Below are 1,053 nucleotides of genomic sequence, written 5' to 3' on the forward strand. Positions count from 1 at the left end.
GTTGAGATGGCTGGTAGAAACGATGTTGCGATTGCTGCTGCTCTTGAGGCTATGGCTCAGGCTTCGGTGAATCAGCCAAATGCTGATGAGAATGCTGGATCTCGTAGTTTGGCGACTTTCCAGAGGGAGAATTCGCCGGTGTTCAAGGGTACGCATGACCCCGATGGTGCTCTTGATTGGCTGAAGGAGATCGAGCGAATCTTCCGTGTCATGGATTGCACTCCTGCACAGAAGGTTAGATATGGCACTCATATGCTGGCTAAGGAAGCAGATGATTGGTGGTTAGAGACTCGTCAGAGATTGGAAGTTGCTGGTGAAGAGATCACTTTGATTGTTTTCCACAGAGAGTTTCTGAGGAAGTATTATCCTGAAGATGTTCGGGGTAAGAAGGAGATTGAGTTCCTTGAGCTGAAACGGGGAAATATGTCAATGACAGAGTATGCTGCAAAGTTCACTGAGTTGGCTAAGTTTTACCCGTATTATGAGGGAGCAGGTGCTGAGTTTTCAAAGTGCATCAAGTTTGAGAACGGGTTGCGCTCTGAGATCAAGAAAGCTGTTGGGTATCAAAAGATTCGTACCTTTCCTAATCTGGTTGATAGTTGCAGGATTTATGAAGAAGATCATAATGCACATTACAAACTTGTCAAGGATAGGAGAGGCAAGCAGAACCGTAGCACACCTTATGATGCTCCAGTTGGAAAGGGAAAAGCAGAAGTGGCTAATGGCAAGAAAACTAGTGGGGGAGGAGCTCCTGCTAGCGTGGTTTGTTTCAAATGTGGAGAACCTGGTCACAAGAGTGATGTGTGTACTGCTGGGGAGAAAAGATGTTTCCGTTGTGGTAAGACAGGACACATAACTACTGATTGTAGGCATAAGGAAGTTATCTGTTTCAACTGTGGTGAAGAAGGGCATATTAGTGGCAAGTGTCAGAAACCAAAGAGGGAACCAGGCACTGGAAAAGTGTTCGCTTTAGCTGGAACTCAAACAACTAATGAGAACAGGAATGTCGGAGGTGCGTATTTCATTAGTAATACTTTTAATTACTATCGTTGA

General features: G+C 45.0%; 1 protein-coding gene across 1 annotated transcript; it reads left to right on the top strand.

Annotated features, from left to right (window-relative positions):
- The first annotated feature begins 210 nt into the window (after positions 1-210).
- LOC131636938 (uncharacterized) lies at positions 211-1,053 on the top strand. The gene has a single exon (XM_058907518.1). The coding sequence runs from the start codon at positions 211-213 to the stop codon at positions 1,051-1,053; it is 843 nt and encodes a 280-aa protein (XP_058763501.1).

The sequence above is a fragment of the Vicia villosa genome, unplaced genomic scaffold (assembly GCF_029867415.1).
Source record: "Vicia villosa cultivar HV-30 ecotype Madison, WI unplaced genomic scaffold, Vvil1.0 ctg.001863F_1_1, whole genome shotgun sequence".
NCBI lineage: Eukaryota > Viridiplantae > Streptophyta > Magnoliopsida > Fabales > Fabaceae > Vicia > Vicia villosa.